Source organism: Melopsittacus undulatus, chromosome 8 (genome assembly GCF_012275295.1).
Source record: "Melopsittacus undulatus isolate bMelUnd1 chromosome 8, bMelUnd1.mat.Z, whole genome shotgun sequence".
Classification (NCBI taxonomy): domain Eukaryota; kingdom Metazoa; phylum Chordata; class Aves; order Psittaciformes; family Psittaculidae; genus Melopsittacus; species Melopsittacus undulatus.
The window spans coordinates 53,216,884-53,232,806 of record NC_047534.1 but is presented as its reverse complement, the minus strand read 5'-3'; the positions used below and the strand labels follow the sequence as shown (position 1 = coordinate 53,232,806).

Here is a 15,923-nt window from a genome sequence, read left to right as displayed (position 1 = left end):
CCCTTGCAATCCCCCTGTTCTTGTGTCCCCTATTTCCCAGGGAGCAGCAGAGGGCTAAGCGGCCACTTGAAAATGATGCAACAACTTGTTTGTTGGGAGACCTTGAGGCATGTTTCTTTCCAAGAGCATGGCAAAGGTCAGTGCTTAAAAAGCACAGCGGTGCTGGTGGATGGGAACAGGCAGGTTCTCATCCTGCACTGAGCACCAGGATAGCTGAGAACACAGGGGATGAAGTTTCTGGTTCAAACTAGCACCGCACCAAAGTGGGTTCCAGAAGAGACTTAGGGAAATGTTTTACTTGACAGAAGAATGATGTGACAGGGCTTGCGTTAGACTTAATTATTTTTTGGTGGTAATCAGATAGCATTCAATTAAATAACAGGGGAAAAAAAAAGAAGGGGCCTAACCTTAAACAATGTTTGTTCTTGACAGAAAAAGTCAATATTCTTTTTGCAAGTTAATGAACTAACTCGCAGTGATTGATGACACATGTACTCAGCCGTTCCGTGCTGCTCGAGCAGATGGGTTGGGCACAGCGAGTGACCAGGAATTGTGCTGCTTTGTCAGAAGGAACAAGAAGTTCAGATGTGGGTTGTAGCAGCCGAAAGTACAGTTGGGGCTGTTGAGCCTGGAGAGGAGAAGCTGCATGGAGACCTGAGGGCAGCTTCCAGTGTCTGGAGGGGGCTACAAGGATGCAGAGAGGGGCTCTTCATCAGGGACTGCAGGGATAGGACAAGGGGTGATGGGTTCAGACTGAAACAGGGCAAGGTCAGGTTAGATATAAGGCAGAAGCTGTTCCCTGTGAGGGTGCTGAGGCGCTGGCACAGGGTGCCCAGAGAAGCTGTGGCTGCCCCATCCCTGGCAGTGTTCAAGGCCAGGTTGGACACAGGGGCTTGGAGCAGCTGCTCCAGTGGAAGGTGTCCCTGCCCGTGGCAGGGGTTGGAGCTGGATGAGCGTTAAGGTCCCTTCCAACACAAACCAGCCTATGTTTTTGTCCCTAGTTTTCCCTCCCTATGTATGAGGATTTGAAAGCACTCCAGGTAAAGAATGGTGAATTGTGCATTTTTAGCAGTTGTGAAAGCTGAGATAGAGTGAAAATGTGGTTGGCAAGTTTGGTGTTCAGTTGTTTCCCCAAACTAATTACATAAGGCTTGGGGTTTTGTCTTTATCAAGCTGTTTTAAAAGGGAAAGAAGGATTGTGCGTGCACAAGCAGTTGGAGAAAATAAGGCTTGTTTTGAAACCTGCATTAGTCATACAATCCCAACCTGGTTTGGGTTGGAAGGGACCTTAAAGCTCATCCAGCTCCAACCCCTGCCACAGGCAGGGACCCCTTCCACTGGAGCAGCTGCTCCAAGCCCCTGTGTCCAACCTGGCCTTGAGCACTGCTGGGGATGGGGCAGCCACAGCTTCTCTGGGCATCCTGTTCCATGTGTCAGCCCTGCACGAGTTTAGGGGGATCTCAGTATCTTGTGGAAGTTGTGTTTGGATCACAGACACCCAAAAGGAAGCTTGAGGTGCAGCTGAGTTTGCAATGGGAGCATTCAGTTGGTGTGAGCGAGCTTCCTGCTGGTCGCACACACTATTCCTGGCACTGAAATGTTGTTAGGGGGGTTTGATTAACAAGAATTGACCATTTTTGTTCACTTTTCAGTCAAGTATTTTAGAGTTTTGTGGTATTTTGTGCTTTGAATTCTTGTAGCTGTGATTTACAAGGAAGGGATGAAGAAATGAGGAGGAGGTGGTCCATAAATTCCCTGTATTCTTTTACCTTCGGTCCAGCACTGCTTTCAGCTATCTGGTTTGAACTCTTTCCCATGCAGAAATACTAGGATGGAGGCAGAACATGGGATGAGGGCAGAAGAGGGCTTTGGGAAAAGCCAAAATGGTGGAGTTTTATAGGTAACTGCCCAATTTATTCCATCTCCTCCAAGGCTTTGGAAGCAGCTGGAGCAGGCTCCTGAGGCAGACTTCTCTCCTTTCTGCCTCCCACGTGGATCCATCTGTGAGACTGCTTGTTCTTGCTGCTCTTGCTGAGAAACTGGATGGAGCTCAGAAGCATCCTGCTCCTTCAGACCCTCTGCCAGAGCCTTGCTGGTGAAGGAGGGCTCTGGAATCCGACGTATTCCCAGGTTTTTCTATACACAGGCAATTGCATTTCTCAATCTGCAGCTATTCCACAAGCCCTGCTCCCGCTTGACTCTAACCCCAGTTATCCAAGCTGTTGCTCACTCTGTCAAGTGGACCTCCCACAGAGTGAACAGGAGGTGGTATTTCCAGATTTGCTTATGTTCCTAAAGGTGATCCTGTGTTCCGAGACTTGGATCCTGCTTTGGAGGCTTCAGGTCCACTCATCATCCAATTGGTTGTTCCCAAAGCCTTGGTTTTTTTGCTTCCATGTGGATTTGGGATGCCTTCAATGCTGCTTGAACAGCAATGTGTATCAAGGCCTAAGAATAAGGGGGATACCAGTAGATCCCCATTTCATCTGTCCAGCTATTAGTGTTATGTATGGGGAAGTAGAAATGATGTTAATACTTCGTGTACTGGCAATGAAGGGCTGCAAAAACTGCATGGTATGCATCCAGAAGATCTTAATGTCATTCTTTTTAGGATATGGAGGCATCTTCAGCTTTCAAAGCAGCCATAACTGTTGGTCATAGTGGTCTGTAGATGGTAGGAGGGATTGGATGCAGAAGATGTAGGAAGTGTAGTTTTAGTATCCCAGACTGGTTTGTATTGGAAAAGACCTTGAAGCTCATCCAGCTCCGACCCCTGCCATGGACAGGGACACCTTCCACTGGAGCAGGTTGCTCCAAGCCCCTATGTCCAACCTGGCCTTGAACACTTCCAAGTAGAGTCATAGGATCAACTAGGCTGGGAAAGACCTGTAAGATCATCAAGTCCAGTGAGGAAAACAGACTTCTGCGAAGGGCAAGCTCTAATGGTGACATTATGTGTTAGTTTACCATTGAAATGGATGAAGAAATCTTTGCTTGTACTCAAATATCAATGTTTCTACTGAAAAATCAGGTTGGGTTAAGTTTGTCATCATGTGGATTGCACCACTAAGGTGGAAGGACTGCCACCAGTTGGAGCTGGTGACTCCACTTCAAAACCAAACTAAAGCATGGGAAAGGCAGCCTTACTTAAGGGATCTGTGTGCTCTGCCCATCACAGTGGGGTATTTCTCGACAGCAAGAAGCAAAAGGAGCTGGAACTGTACAAAGCCATTTGTCTTCCCTGTTTGTATGAAGAACGTGTGCTATACATAGTGACTTCTATGTATGTTCCTACCCTTGAATAGCTGTGGGTTAGTTCTGTGCTAATAAGGTGGCTCACAGTTAGTTACTAGTGTTGTGCCATTTGTGGCTGCTGTTGACTTTGTTCTCATGTCAGCTGGTGTCTTCAGTGCATGTATAGTGCTGCTTAACAAGCCACTGCCTAAAATAAAGCAGGATTGCTCCAAAAGCAACTACCAGGAACTGTCTAGCAATGTATTTTAGTCTTCCTTGAAGGAACTGTGTAAATACACAGTAAGTATTGGTTATTCTTGAAGTCTTAATGCACATAGACTGTAATTTAACACTTAGGACGAATGTGGTTAGAAAGAGAATCCCTTTCTGAACATTATAACATACAAAACCTGTCACAAAGTTAAAATGTTTAGTGTGAGCATCTAAGCAGTAAATGCTCCCAGTGTGTATCTGGAAGTGGAAGTTGAAGGGAGAGGCAAAACACACTATTTGTTCTGCTCTTGGCTGCTATGTGAGAATAGCTCTTGTAATGGTTGGCATTGAAATGTCAGCATTTGCTAAACAAATGCACTGTGGTTTAATTCCTTCAAGTACTGGGTCATGATTCTGTGTTTCTTAGGTGGTACATGTGAATCATTGTGTGGAGCTGTGGATCTTAAAGGTAGGGACCTTTGGCTGTGCCTACTGCAAGATAAGAGCGTGGACAAAACAAGTAGCAAAGATGGGATGCTCCAGTAATAAGAGCCAGACTGGTCAGTCTGGATCTGTGCTAACTGTGTGAGATGCTGTTTGTACCAGCGGTTAGGTTGGGATTTCTGCTTAATTATTAGTTACACCCTTCTAACTGTAATGAAGGCTTCAGCTACTCCAGCTCCCTCTGCTCCCTGTTCTTCTGTGTGGGTTCCTGAGTGCTGTGGAGCTACTTCCAGTTGTGGATGCTTTAATGAACGCAGGCGTGCTTACTACTAGTGTGGAAACTCAGGAGCTGAGTTTGCTGGGAGACTTCAGTGCGAGGGTACAAGGTTGTAAGGTTGTGCAAAAGGTGAGACTGTCACATCCCAACACGGGATGGGTTTGGTGACTGTAGAGGGGTTGTAGGTGTTTTGTCTTTAAAGGTGCTTCGATGGTTGTGTTCTCCAGCAGCATCCAAGGTGTACCTGGGCAGGTGTTTCACAACAGGACATGCACCCCTCTGAAACACTCTCCTGCAGCCCAGGGACTTGTCTTGTAAAGAAGCACTTGGTGATTGTGCCCTTTCCTATGGGTCTATCCATTTGCTTTTGGACTTCAGGCACTTGTGTATGTCATAGCGCAGCTACGAAGGAGCACGTGCTGCTCTCTGCTCCAGCTTTCCACACAGAGTATCTTTTCTGATCTCTTTCTTCCCTTCTTTTCCACCCAAACTCTCTGCCAGAAAAAGAGTGGGAAAAACTTCTTGCTCTGAGAGAAATGGATGGAAAACAAAGGGACTTCTCTGCCATGATTCTGCATCACTCTAATATCTTTAAGTCATCTCATGATCTGCTTCACCTGCATGAGGAATTTGTACCAGAGACACAAACGCTGCCTACAGAGACCTGCAGCTCTTTGAGAGGATGATGATGTGCAAATGTGTTCGCTGGGAGAGGTCTGGTTTGAGAATCCCTGCAGGAAAACCAATGGGCAGCGCTCATGGGACTTGGTCTCCAGGGAGAGAGTCAGTGAAGCTGTTTTGTGCTTGCAAAGCAGAAGCTGCAGTGATGTTGTCAAAGGCTTGTGTCGGGTCCTCAGGACTGCTGCTACTGCTCTTGTCAGCCTGCAAAGCACTGGCTCTGGAGACATGGTCCCTAGAGAGAAGAATCAGCCCTGGAGACTGTTTCACACTTCCTCTGTGCTAAATAAAGATGCAGGAAATCATTTTGTGGTCACAGGACATCATTACTGCTTTCAAATAGCTATATGCCTTCCCCTTGTCTCCTCCTCCTTTCATATATATAGATCCTGTATTGGCAGGGTTTCATAAGCAAGCACTGCAGAGCAAAAGCAGCTTCTGTCTTGTTCCTCTGGGTAAACTTTGGGGTCCCTTGTCAAACGAGATTTAACCACCAGCTCTCCATAGCTGTGAGTGTGTGCCAAGCATGGATGTGCTGCAGCATCAGGTTGTTCACCGGCTGCATGGTAGGAAGCCAAGCAAGCACCAGGATGGTGTCATCATCTCACATGGAGCATGTGGGATTCAGCTTAATAGTGGTTGTGCCTGTTAATACAGGAAAGGGCTTCATACCTTGGTTGATTTTCTTTGTTGAGGGGGGCGTGTGATGGAAATCTTGTTATAAGGATTTAATCTGCGGTGTCAGGCAGCAGGATCACACAGTCCCAGCCTGGTTTGGCTTGGAAGGGACCTCAAAGCCCTTCTCCAGGTTTCCTGCAGCCCCTTTAGGCACTGGAGCTGCTCTCAGGTCTCCCCTTCAGGAGCCTTCTCTTGTCCAGGCTGCCCCAGCCCAGCTCTCTCAGCCTGGCTCCAGAGCAGAGCTGCTCCAGCTCTTGCAGCATCTCCATGGCCTCCTCTGCCCTTGCTCCAACAGCTCCATGTCCCTCTTGTGCTGTTGCTCCAGAGGTTTCTCCTGTTATAATGCTTTTGAATGATGGGTGTTTCCATGGCTTTTAGAGATCCAAACCCAGTGCTGCTACACAAGTGCCAGGATGCAGAAGGCACTCTCCTAGCATCCTTTCTGCCGTTCCTTTCACAGAGCTGCCTCCTTGTCCTGCTAAAAGGCAGTGTCTTTTAATACTCAGGGGTCTGAAATGCAGCCCAGCTTTCTCTGGACATAGAAATAACCTTCAGAGCAGAGCAATGAGTATCGTAGGTGTATGACTTACACCATGTTTTGATGCATTGAATCAGCGAGCTGTTAGGTTTGTTTAACTGAGGGTTTCAAGTGATCTTGTCAGCTGGCTGTAGTGTTGCCATCCGGGGGTGGTGGTGGTGGTGGCATGCCCTGAGAGGGCCTGCAGATGAAGCAAGCTCATTGATGGTATCCTGAAGCAACCAGCCTGACTTGGCTTAAAACAGCCTTGCAAGTTCACCCTTAGGCCAAGATGTTTATCTTTGGTTGAAGTACCGCAGCAATTTCAGCTCTGGAAACTAGAGCTTTGCAAAGAGAGCTCGCCCAGGACTTTAATGACTGGGTACTGCACATCTGTACTTAGGGCTTGGAGGGAGGCACATCTGGAAGAGGCTGGGGAGGGGAAGGTGAGCATGAACTGGTCAGAACATTGGTGTGGCGGAACTGGAACGTTTCTGTTCCTTGTTACTAAGGCTTTTGGTAGCTGAGAAATGTATGGAAACAGACTTGGAAAACTGCTGGATTAGTTGTATTTCCTAGTTCACATGCAGTTCTGTCTCTTAGTGGCTGGCAGGATACCCTGTGGGCTAAAAGTGGCCTTGGAAAGTGAAAGGAACGGTGCAGAACTGAGTTGTGGAGTGGTTTGGGGGGGCAAGTCTGGTCATGCAGTTGAAGTGGACAAAGGTGGGGACCTTTACAAGGGCCTGTAGGGATAGGCCAAGGGGAATGGCTTGAACCTGCCAGAACAGGGGAGACTGAGATGAGCTCTTAGGCAGAAGCTGTTCCCTGTGAGGGTGCTGAGGCGCTGGCACAGGGTGCCCAGAGGAGCTGTGGCTGCCCCATCCCTGGCAGTGCTCAAGGCCAGGTTGGACACAGCGGCTTGGAGCAGCTGCTCCAGTGGAAGGTGTCCCTTTACTCTTTGTGCTTCTGTTGTAGAGTTTTTCCAGCAGGAACCAGACTCAGGAAGGAATAAGCTTGATCATACCAGTCCTGTTTGCTGCGCCTGGTTAACCAAGAGTGTGTGTTTTAGACTCCTGCCTGGTTTAGCCTGCTGTTGTACTCACCCTTTCTGCCCTGTAGGCTGAAACGTGCCATCCCCACAGGCTTATGCACGAATGCTCTTGGGCTGTACCTAGGGGAGGCCTCCAGGTGAAGTGCCAAAGCTGGAATGGTCAGTGTGCCACTGCTTGTTGGATGCCAAGACAATTCCCTAAGCCAACAGGCAAGCATGGCACTCACATGGAGACAGCAGGGATGCTCCTTGCACCACTCCTGTACCTCCCATCCCGCTCCCCATAGGAAAGGAAGCAGCTGTCTGGCCAAACTGATTCCGAAGTTACTCATGAGAGTCTTGTGCTGCTGTAAACAAACACATCCCATCACGTACAGTGTGTATCTGGTTAGTAGTGGGCAGGCTGCCCGAGCAGCTCGTCATGGCCATGATTCGGTCCTTGCCCATGCCCGAGGAGCTCGTGTGCCACCAGACGATGCTCTTCCCACTGCTGTGTGTGAGGTGGTTGCTTTGGTCCTGGGAAGCAATGGGGTACAAGTAGAACAACCTCTGTTTCCTGTTTTATTGTTTAATGAGGGAATTTCCTTGCAAAACCCTATGGAACTGCAAATATAGCAGGCATAGGGGTAACCAGCGTTCTGCTGCTCCTCATTGGAGAAGTGGTTTGGTGAGGTAGTGGCAAAATGACAGATTTACATAAGAATTGTGGCAAATTGGGGCCTGACAATAACTTCTGACCACTTGGGAAATGTCTCATTAAAGAGCATTTACACCAGTGCAAGTGGTGGCTGAATGTTAGTTTGGTGGTGACACCAGTAGGGAAATGGCTGCTGTCGTTATCCTGGGAGATCTGGTTTCCTTATCATGGAATCCCAAATGGATTTGGGTTGGAAGGGACCTTAAAGCTCATCCAGTTCCAACCCCTGCCATGGGCAGGGACACCTTCCACTGGAGCAGGGTGCTCCAAGCCCCTGTGTCCAACCTGGCCTTGAACATTGCCAGGGATGGGGCAGCCACAGCTTCTCTGGGCACCCTGTGCCAGCGCCTCAGCACCCTCACAGGGAAGAATTTGTGCCTAATGTGTAATCTAAATCTACCTTTTGAGCAACCTGGTCTAGAGGAGGCTTTCCCTGCTTAGGGCAGGGGCTTGGTCCCTTCCAACCATAACCATTCTGTGATTCCATAAGTGACAGTGGGTGGTAGTTAAAGTCTTTGACCTGGTTTTGCTGCCTTATTGAAATGGAACATGAATATCTGAGCCTGGTGAGAGCTCTTCCAAGAATAGATGGTACAGATAAGTTGCGGACAGATGCTCATTGTGCAAGCAGCAATAGTAGTTACTATCATCATCATCATCATCATCATCATCCCCCGCCCAAGCCATCTCGCTGTCTTCTTGCTGGAGGTCACCACACCCTTGGATGTGCTGGTGGAGCAGTTTGGGGTGCGTGCTCCCCATTCTGCTTTGAGCAGAGTCAGCTGGATTCATTGGGATGGGGTGACTGGTCTGCTTCTGCCGGCAGGCTGACTTCATGTGTGGAGTGTGTTCGGGAGTGCTGGTTCTACACTGGGTTTGTTCTCCAAGCTGGGAGGGCAGAAATGCCCTGTCAGGGCTGTGAGGAACCCCAGGTACCGGCTGTGCATCAACGCATCATCCTTGGGGTCCAGGAGAGGTTGTTTGTTTGCTGGGAGTCTGGGGAAGAGAAGGCTCCTGAAGGGGAGATCTTAGAGCAGCTCCAGTGCCTAAAGGGGCTGCAGGAAACCTGGAGAGGGGCTTGGGACAAGGGATGTAGGGACAGGCCAAGGGGAATGGCTTTAACCTGCCAGAACAGGGGAGACTGAGACAGAAGCTCTTCCTTGAGTGGATGAGCTTAAAGGTCCCTTCCAACCCAAACCATTCTGTGATTCTAGGACTTTTTGGGACAAAGAAGGGAAATAACCTGTGGTAGTGAATACTTTGCTTAAAGGACATACTTTACTTTCATAGAATCCCAGACTGGTTTGGGTTGGAAGGGACCTTAAAGCTCATCCAATTCCAACCCCTGCCTCAGGCAGGGACACCTTCCACTAGAGCAGCTTGCTCCCAACCCCATCCAGCTTGGCCTTGCTGCTGTTCTCATTTCATGGGCATGGGTACTTACTCAGTGGTCTTTTCCACCCCCTTTTCCTTCCTCCCTCTAATAAGCACCTTAAAACTAGTAGGGAACGGTGGGTTTATTTTTTCCCTTGGGGCAACTTGAAGTTGCTTCTTAATAATGTGCTGGAGTGGGAGTGGATTTGCTTGTGTGGGATTTTTTTCCTTCCTGCTCCAATCCTGCTTCTTGGCACCGAGGAGTTTTTCTTTCCACTTCTTTGGGGAACAGATGCCTGCAGTACAGTTACCACTCATACATATGGTTTGGGAAATATGGAAGCTGTTGGACCGAAGTGACTTCATATGGTGCTGCTGGAGGCTGAGAATTCGCATGCAAGTTTGGGTTGTTCAGGCTCCAATGTGGAGTTGGAGTTTTATTGTTGAAGTCTTGCTTTTGAATGCTGTTAACATATTAGGCTCCAGTTTTATGGTTATTAATCAGAATTGCCTCCCTACGTGAAAATTGCTCTCTGCAACCTTGAAAGCCTGCAATAGTCTCCTAGTTTGAATCTGCTGGGGATAAATACATTGTCTAGTGTGTAATTAAATGGTTGTAAGTCTTAATTCTCTAATGCAGGCATCCTTTTCTTTAATTGCAGGTTCCCAGTTTGAAAGCCATTAGAAGAGACTCTGCCACCCCATTGGATTACTTCTCTACAACTCAGCATGTCCCTGTGCCCTGGATTTTATAAGGTGGCCATGATTTAATCCTTACTTCCCATTTCTATGTATTGGTGAAACATTGGAGCTCTTTCGAGCTGCTGGGACTTGCGTGGAAACTGCTCCGGCTCCAATCCCGTCTCCAAAGGACTTGACGTCACCAGCAATGAGCTCCCAAAGCCATCCAGGTAAGGGTGAACCCACTTGAAATGCAGTTACAGCAGCAAAACACCATGTGTTTCTTGCATGAAGAGGCTTGTTGTTGGGTTCCAATGATAATCCAGTTCCTTTCCTTGTGCTTTGTGTAAAACTCTGCCTTGGCCTTTCGATGGAGGACTGGGATGCTGTTAGCAGAGTGCCAAGGAAATCCTGCCTTTTAAGGGTTCTGACTGTTGCATTACACGTCACTGAACGTTGGAGGTGTCTTTGGAGATAACCAGATGTTCGGTTTGTTAGGTCTATGCTGATGAGTCTTTATGGTCTGTAGTGTACCTCTAAGGAACGGTCATGGTTCTGCTGGTGCGTCTTTAGTGATACCCAAGGAAACTCTTTGCCTTTTAAAGGACCTTTTAGTAGGGGAGAATAGTTTTGTTGCAACAAGAGTCAGTTGATCCATCTCAGTGTTGTCTGGGGGAGAGCATCCCTTATGTGCCTTGTAACTTAAAGTCATGATTCATCACTACAAAACTGCATTCCTGTCTGTCAAGAGGATCTGGAAGAGCCTCAGTTACCTGCTTTCTTGCTTAAAGTTGCCCTCTATGTTAGTGTTTAGTGAGCTTGGGGTAACTTTAGGCAGAGCTTTGTGAGGTAGTGCTTTGGAAGAGGAATGTTTGCTGTGCTCTCATGTGCCTGCTTTGACTGTTGCAGTTTATGGTAGAAGAAGATGGCTGCAGGGAAGCAAAGTAATCCAACAACAGGCATGTGACAGGACTCAACTATGCCTTGGAGAGATTACTTTTGTGACTTGAGTTTAATCAGTCTAATAAAGCTGAAGTGTTAAAAGCCAACAAACAGCTCCTAAGGTTCAAGGAACTGTTTGTGGGTAACATTAGCTTCACAATTCCTTCCAGCAGCCTGTTTGGGTTGGAGAGCTGGGAAGCAAGAAATGGGGTGGCATAGGTGCAATATATACCTGTATTCAAACCCCAGCAAACTTGATAGTGCTTTACTTGTTCAGGAGCAGCTCTCCAGGCACTTGGGAAAGGGGGATGTCCTTTGTGAGGCTGTTCTGTTGATGCAGGACCATTGGAACTGCAGTGGATCTTGCTGCTATGGCTGGTGTAATCCAAACCCAGGGAGGTGCTGGGTGGCCTTGGACCAATGTATGCTCTCCTATGTTTCTCTTTCTAAACCTTCTTGGCCCTTGTCACATAAGAGCATGGAGCGACAGATGCGATGGCTCAGTAAGGATTGCAGGTGTGATTACTGAGTGAGTGGTAGAATGTAAGACTACTAATAGGGGAAAGGCTTGCCTGCTCTTGTAGTTAACCCTCTCAAATGTAAAGAAACTATTGCAGTTGTATTTGGAAACACAGCTTACATTTCCTATAGATGTGAAGGGAGTGCGATAGAAACTCAAGGCCCGTTGTCAACTGCTCCACTGGAGATCATTTAAAGGGTCAAAACGATGATTTTGAACTAAAAGAAGGGAAATTGAGGCTGGATGTGAGGAAGAAGAAATTCATTACAATGAAGGTGATAAAACACTGGCACAGGTTGCCCGCAGAGGTGGTGGAAGCCCCATCCCTGGAGACATTCCAGGCCAGGCTGGATGTGGTTCTGGACAAGCTGATCTGTTTGTTACAGAGCCATAGAATGGTGTTCTGCAGGTAGGCTTTGTCTGAGCATATTCTCAACCTCCACAAAGTCTTAAATCTCATCAAATGCTGTTGAGAAACATTCACTGTGCCCTTCCTATGTGTTGGGTTCTTCCTTTGCCTGTAGTTCTAAGCACTGAGTTGAAACTAGTGTATAATGATCAGGTACCCAGTGTCTTGTGGTATTCTGGCTGCTTGGTTCTGCTTTAGAGCCAGTTGTATAGTAATAGGTAGAAACAGTTTCCAAGCCTTGCCAAAGCTGATGTCTGAACTTCGCCTGTCACTTCTGATAGCTCTTTTGATTACATGGCTACAGGTAATCCTTGCTAATGATGGCCATGGTTTAAGAGAAGGCTCTGGCTTAACTTGAGCCTGTTAAGCCATGCTTCAGTGGGTACAAGCTTTCTTCTCTAATCTCGTGGGCTGTTTTAGGAGCCATGCTATCAAACTACTGCAGTGGAGATGAATGGAAGTGGGGTGCTCTTCATTTCTTTCCCCTTTTTTTCCTGCCTTCTCATGTGCAAAACTCAGTGGTGAGAAATGGTGGGTCCCGAAGGGTTCTCACTGAGCAAAGTGATATGGAGATGACTAAGTTACCTAAGTATGAGTTTGCCCCCTCATTCTGCCCCCAGCACTGCCCCTTCTTTTGTTCTGTTTGGACTATACTTTCTCAGAGAGTAAGACCTAACTTCGACAGAAGTAAGAATACGTAGGTGGGAAAAGTTAGTCCTCAATAACTTCCAATAGGTAAATCAATCTGTCTTGAGCCACAGATGTAGGATGTAGATCTATAGAGCTGCTCTCAGGTCTCCCCTTCAGGAGCCTTCTCTTGTCCAGACTGCCCCAGCCCAGCTCTCTCAGCCTGGCTCCAGAGCAGAGCTGCTCCAACCCTCACAGCATCTCCCATGGCCTCCCCTCACTCCAACAGCTCCAGGTCCCTCTTGTGCTGCTGCCCCAGAGCTGGATCAGGACTGCAGGGGGGTCTCCCCAGAGCACAGCAGAGGGGCAGGACGAAGGGGTGGGAGGCAGGATGGGCTTTCCCATGCAGCTGCATAAGACTTGGTCGAGATGAAGCTCAGAGGCATGATGCGCCCTTTGGCTTTTGGCACAGCACTGGAACAAAGTGTGTGTGGGGGGGAACTACACTGAAATCACGCTATAAAACATCAAGTTGCTGCAAAGTATAATTAAGAAAATGAGGCTAATTAAGATAACATGGAGGATTATGGCAAAGCTCAGGGGAAAGCATGTTTAGTTTCACTGCTTAACCTATTCCGTTGCCCAGAGTTTATGCTTACCTTAGGTAACCTGTGGTGCTGATGCTGCTCATGTTACTCACAACCCAGTCAGCGCTGGTATGTGTGTGTTCCCCCCACTGACCTTAAATGATTTCTTGTGGTCGCCTTGAACTTCCCCCCCCCCCCCTTTCAGTGCCTTGAGTTTCACTATCAGTTGGTTCTTTAATCAGGAAAGATTGTTCTGCTGATACTAGTTCTACATAAAGATCAGCTTAAAAAAGCCCAAACACTTGAAGTTAATCACTCAACTGATTTGTATTTGTTTAAAGTTCACTTTCCTTTGTAAAAGCTGCAAATCTCCATGTTCAATGAAGCATTTTGTTTGTGAAATGTCATCTTGCAGGGATTAGCCAGTGGGAATGCAAATGCTCCATTCTCCCTTCCACGCTGCTCTCATGGCGCTGCACGTTTCATTTCCATTTGGAAGTGCTGAATGTTTGATAATTAGGAATATTGAAGCTGGAGAATGAGCTGCCTCTCGGATACACACAACTCTGCAGCAGCATCATAAAGCCTGAGAGGAGATACCAGAGGAAGCAGCACGCTCCCTGCTCCCACACCATGGGGAGCCGAGCATCTCACGTGCTGTGATTTGCTGGGCTCATGAGTACTTGTGTGTGGTGGTGATGCTTTATCTGCTGTATGCAAGGAGCCCCTCTCCTTTCCCAGGCCATGGCTCAATGAGGCGTGCAAAGCCATTTCAGAGCTTGCCTTGGGAGTGTCTCCAATAGTTTGCACCAGGCAATAAATATTTTATGCCTTCTCTTTTGGAAAGATGAAGAAGTTTCAATGCAGATGCATTTCAAAGCGGCTTTAAATGACACTGACCTACTTTCTGGCACTCAGGATGCCTCTTCTGTAAGTAATCCGGGGGCAAGAGCGTTCTTTAAAGAAACATAAGGACTAGAGGAGTCCTTTCCAGGCCTCCTTTAGCAAGGCTGGGGCACAACTGATACCTGGTGGCTGTCCTCTGGAAGAACATCTGGATGGTGTAACCCTGCTGCTTCTACCTGTCTGCTTTATTATGGCTGGGTTATTCTATGCTGGGCATTCAGGCTCTTAGTAAAATATTACTGGTAGTGAGCATAGGCAGAACCTCGTGATTTCTGAGGCTGTCTTTACATTAATGTTTTAGTAGAAATACAAAGATTTCTCCAGACCTGTTCCTCCTCTCACACTGCCATGTGTGTGCTTCATGGGGAGCTCAAGTCTGGGGGTAAGGTTCAACTCTTTGGCAGGTTCAGCAGAGGTAAGAGGAGCTCCTTAGAAGGAATTCTGATGCCTGTTCTTTACAGCAGTAGGTTAAGTGTTCAGCATATGGACTAGGAACTCAATAGCACAAGCTGCTGCTATACCTTGACGCTATTGTCTTCAGCAGGTTGGTCCCCCAGATTTGGGGTTTGGTTGGGAAGGACACTCAGCAACAAGGTCTTGGCAGTAAGAAGCTTGGTTAGAATAGCTGAAAGCCCTTGTAGATATGAACAGGGCACGTCTCTGTATGCTTTTCTTTCCTCAGCCTATGATAGAATACCTATTCCACTTGCGTTCTGCTGCTTATATATCATGGGATCATGTAAGCGGAACCTGTCCTGGATTTCCTCTAAGAACAGTTGTATCATTTTGAGGACCTTGGAAGTTTTAAGGCTGATACCATGAAACCTGTGAAGTTTTCACTCTTTGGAGCATCAAATAGGTGAGACTTCCTGTGCAAGGGTTTTTATTGTATCCTCAAAAGAGAAGAGTTGTTTTGTGCTTCAACTTGAGGTTCAAGTTAGTTCCTCCTAGGTCAGTGTCCCTGCTAAGTATGCTCCTCTCACTCCTACTTTTGCTTTAAATGCAGTTCTTTGCACTTTGGAATTCTTTAAAAGCCCCTTTCTGAAGTAGGTGTTTTAGCCTGTGATGTGTCCTGCAGTGCCAAGATGAGAAGCAGGTACTGCTGATGAGAGGCAGAGAACTCTGGCTTGTTTGGAATGAGGTACAGGGTAGGAAAAGTATATCAAACAGGTTGCGCTTTTAAAGGTGGATGATGCTGTTTGAGATGGTCCTTGGGACCCTGCACCTCGCTTGGAAAGGAGAAGAGCCTTTTTCTATACAGTTACTACATTTCGGTTACTCACTTTTGGTCAACCTGAATTTGAGCTGTATCTCATATCTTACGTTAGTTACTGGACTGTACCAAGGTGGATATTCTCAGCATGTCTTTCAAGGTATTTAGTTTGTTGCCTTCACGCCGGGCTCTCGCACTGCTGAGCTTGGTTACGTGCCTTTGATGTGGTCAGCTCTGTGAGGACAGAGCTGGTGGTGAAGGAACGTTTCAGTCACCCACTGGTCCTGAAAGAGGTTCAAGAGCAGGGGCAGAAAATCCACTTCTTCTCAGAAGGCTGTCAGCCACATGTGGCATTTGTCATCCTTTAGGACTTTGGCTGTGTGCTTACCTGTGCTTTGGCAGGTACTGCTTTACCCTCACTGCTAAAGGAGAACATACTCCGTTGCTTCTGAGAGCTTCCTTTCCCTTGTGTTTGGGAGCTGGAGGCTGGCTGGGGCAGGGGCCATGGCTCCAGTGACACCATTGCAAGAAGAGAACAGACAAGTGAATCTCCGTTAGCATCTTTGATACTGAGAAATGAGGCATGGAATTCATTCTTCCTTTTAGAAACCTAATTATAGTCTATCAGCAGATCTTTAAAAGGTTCTGTTTCTATTACCGAGATCAAAATAGTGTTCATCAGTTACTGGGGAAATCAGCTGCTTTACCTGCAGTGCCCTTGTCTGCTTTGGAATACCCAACATCTCCCCATGATTCCCCTGGGAGCCACTCTCACACTTGATGATAAGACTGTGATGTTGAAGCAAGGTTTGAGTCTTTCCAAAGGGTGAAGCTAATATTAAACTTTGCACCCTTTGAACATGGATTTACATGCA

General features: G+C 47.4%; 1 protein-coding gene across 5 annotated transcripts in view; it reads left to right on the top strand.

Moving 5' to 3' along the window:
• The window catches only part of HDAC4 (histone deacetylase 4), a 205,378-nt gene that overhangs the window by 16,056 nt on the left and 173,399 nt on the right, over window positions 1-15,923 (top strand). For all 5 annotated transcript variants that reach the window (XM_034065128.1, XM_034065131.1, XM_034065129.1 and 2 more), the window contains exon 2: window positions 9,826-10,074. In XM_034065128.1, coding sequence (XP_033921019.1) covers window positions 10,053-10,074 — 22 coding nt within the window. In that variant the 5' untranslated portion in view covers window positions 9,826-10,052. The remainder of the gene's footprint in view (window positions 1-9,825; window positions 10,075-15,923) is intronic.